The sequence below is a fragment of the Crocodylus porosus genome, unplaced genomic scaffold, assembly GCF_001723895.1.
Source record: "Crocodylus porosus isolate Cpor-Errol unplaced genomic scaffold, CroPor_comp1, whole genome shotgun sequence".
Lineage (NCBI taxonomy): Eukaryota > Metazoa > Chordata > Crocodylia > Crocodylidae > Crocodylus > Crocodylus porosus.
Window position 1 is genome coordinate 14,280,417 of NW_017728931.1, and position 3,237 is coordinate 14,283,653.

At 56.2% G+C, this 3,237-nt stretch overlaps 1 protein-coding gene across 1 annotated transcript in view; it reads right to left on the reverse strand.

The window, feature by feature from the left end:
* Positions 1 to 2,274, reverse strand: part of KLHL42 (kelch like family member 42) — a 23,829-nt gene extending 21,555 nt beyond the window's left edge. Inside the window, exon 1 of the mRNA XM_019544248.1 lies at positions 1,358 to 2,274. Within this exon, the coding sequence (XP_019399793.1) occupies positions 1,358 to 2,223 (866 nt within the window). The 5' untranslated portion in view covers positions 2,224 to 2,274. The remainder of the gene's footprint in view (positions 1 to 1,357) is intronic.
* Between the last annotated feature and the right edge of the window lie 963 nt (positions 2,275 to 3,237).

The following is a 3,237-nucleotide window of genomic DNA, read 5'->3' on the forward strand; positions in this document are numbered from 1 at the left end:
CAATGTAGGTGCTTGAACCACCTCCGCTGGCAGACTGTTCCAGACCTTGGGGGCTCGGACAGTAAAGAAATTCTTCCTTATGTCCAGCCTGAAACAAAATTCTCACATTTCACTTTAGTTTTTGGTCCAAATCAGACTGCAACATTGAACTTTTCTACAGACTGCAAAATCTGAAAATGTTGGCTGTGAAATATCAAAATGCTTTGTTTCAATAAGATAATGCCAATATTTCATTGTGATAATGAGACATGACAACATATGAAATGTGCTAGCCAATAAACAAATGAATCAAAATGAAGGCTGAAACCAAAGCATTTTGTCCCCAGAATTTTTAGTCAATAAAATAAGATGAGGAAACACTGCAGCAGCTTGTCCAGAGAAAACTGTCATGAAAACCAAGTTAGTTGGGGAAACTAATTTCAACGTTAAGGAAAATGCAGTTTCCAGTGGAAAACCGTTCTGTCCAAAATTCTAGCCTGCCGTGCTCCAAATGGTCTCCCATTGACACCAGCTGGATTTCTCCATGTGCAGATGGAAACCTGAGTACAGGAACAGAGGGTTACCAGGGTTGCCTTCACTATCCTACCTCAAAGTTCTATTTAAGAAAAAAAATCATGTTTAAAAGCTCGGTCCCATACAGCCTACTGGATTCTATCGGCCAGGGATGCACTGCCCCGATGCCATGTCATCTGGTCTATGGGGCTCCCCAAGAATCTGTGGGGAGACCTGTGTGCTGTGGCCATGAATGCTAGGCTAAGCGTGCAGGGCAGCACTGGACCCAGCTCCATCATGTGGGGGCCCCTGGAACTCAATCCTCATGTATGGGATGGGTAGAGACAGTTCAGGCCCCCTGCCTGGTGGGCAGGGTCCCATTTGAACCATGGATGGGCCCCATATTCTCATCTGGCCCACGGATCAAAAGGTTGAGCACTGCTACTATCAGGTAAATTCCTCATTGCTCAGCACCCCATAGAGCACCACTCACCCCAACACAAAAGGAGATGAGATGTGAATGACTAGGCTCAAATGGCAAGCTGGTCTCTCTACTTCTGGGTCCATGGCTCCAAGGCGTTTTTACTACTAGTGTTGCCAATTCTCGTGATTTTTGGCACTGTTCTTAAAGTCTATGCTTGCTATCACTGTGAAGCAGAACTCACCAAGCGCTGGATAGTTCATCCACAATTAGGGAATGTGAAAAGCCTAGCTCTTTAAAATATACATAAATGAAAGCGCTAAGCCTTTCACATTCCCGAAGCCTAGACCTGAAGAACAACGCCCAAAGTCATGAGAGGTGGCAATACTGCCGCTAACGCACAACTTGTACATCTGTTTACAAGGAATGAGGGAGGGGGGTTACCTCTTCTGGTTCATGGATGCCCTCTGACTCCACTCATTCAAGCATGGGTTGTAACAGTGGGCGGCCGAGATGTCCTGGCTAGTGACACGGTAGCCCCCAACGATGAACAGGTAGTTGTCCAGCGTCGCCGCCCCGTAACCGCGCACGTTCACCAGGTCCGGAGGCAGGTTGTTGGCCAGGGGCAGCCACCGCTGAGCCACCTCATCGTACCGCAGCATGGAGCCAGGTGCTTCCTCCTGCGAGGGCCGCCCCGCCAAGTTCCCCACGGCCACCAGGGTGGCGGCACCCCGCATGCGCCTCTGGGCCAGCTGCTGGCGCAGGGCAGGGGGCAGCATCTGGCGGGCCTGCCGCAACACAGGGTGGTAGTGGGCAGCCATGAAGTCCAGGCAGGCCTCCTGCAGGTCCTGCAGGCCGTAGAGCTGGGCCAAGCCGTGCAGCTGCAGGCAGTTGCCGAGGCGCACCTGGGAGCGCAGCAGGCGCAGCAGGGGGGTCACCTGCAGGTAGCAGGCGGCCTCCACCAGCTCCTGCAGCACCGGGCCGGGCTCCCCGCCGCCGCCCCCCTCTCCCTCCCGCTCCCGCTCCCGCTCCTGCTCCTGCTCCAGCCGCGCCAGGCGGGCCGTGCTGATGAAGTCCAGCACCAGCTCCAGCCCCCGCGCGCTCAGCCCGCCGCACAGCTGCTGCTCCGCCCGGCCCGGCGCCGCCTCCCGCATGCCCGAGCGGTACAGCGCGCGGAAGTAGTCGCTCTGCTCCACCAGCTTCCTCTTGCACACCGCGTAGCTCTGCTCGCCCAGCCGGATCTGCACCGTCTCCTCCCCGACCGCCTCCGCCTCCTGCTCCCGCCGCCCCGTCGCCTCCGCGCCCGACATTGCTGCACCCGAGCCCCGGTACCGCAGGCGGGGCGGGGCTGCAGGCGGGGGCGGCGCTGGGAGGCGGCCTCCGCCCCGAGCGGCGGGAAAGGCCCGAAAAAGGCAACGCTGCTTCCCCGCGCGGCCCGCCCTCGCTCTGCCCCGGGCAGGGCTCAGGGGCTGGGGCCCTGCGCGCACCGCGCCTCACTCTCGCGCACGAATTCACACACACGTTTTCTCTCACTCATATGTTCTCTTACACGTTCTCACACATACACTTTCTCTCACTTGCACATGTTCTCACACTCGTTCGGTCTCCCTCATGCACGTTCAAAACATCTAGTGAAGTCCAACAAGTGCAGTCTAGCTGCACAGCTCCTCTTCTAGAGAGGTGGTTCGCCTGTGAGTCCCAAACCAGCCAAAGAATGGAAGATTTCCCATCGCCTGGTTCAGCCCCTAGGTTCATCTCACCCTGTTTCTTGTGGTCAACCTCCTCCTGGCCTTGGCCAAGCCAGCCATGTACCTGACCATGAAGGAGGCTCTGGCTAGGAGGGTCCCCAGGGACTCTGGAGCTGCTTTCCTCACCTCGCTTTGTTCCTGTCTCCAAGCAGAGTATCACTGGCCAGTGTCCGCTTGCTCCTTGGACTCATTTGAGGGCCAGTGGATGCTGTCTGGTGTGCTCTGCTCGGTGTCCCCACTCAGCACGGTTGTTTTGAACTTCTGAGCTGCACTCCCCTCCCTGTTTTTTCATTATTTGTCCCAAGAAATCTGTTTTCCCCTTTTCCTGTAGCCTCCCTGCCTCAGGGAGGCCAAATAGAGACATGGTAGACTGGGCCTGTGTATTAAAGGGTGACAAGTAGGCCTGTGGGACCTCCTGGTCAACCTCCTCCTAGCCCTAGCCAAGCTTGCAGTGCGTCTGGCCAAAAGGACCTCTGGGGATAAAGGGCCACTTTCCTGTCCCTGGTCTGATCCCATCTCCCAGCCTAGTATTGCTGGGCAGTGTCTACTGGCTCCTTCTACTTGCTCAAGGGCCAG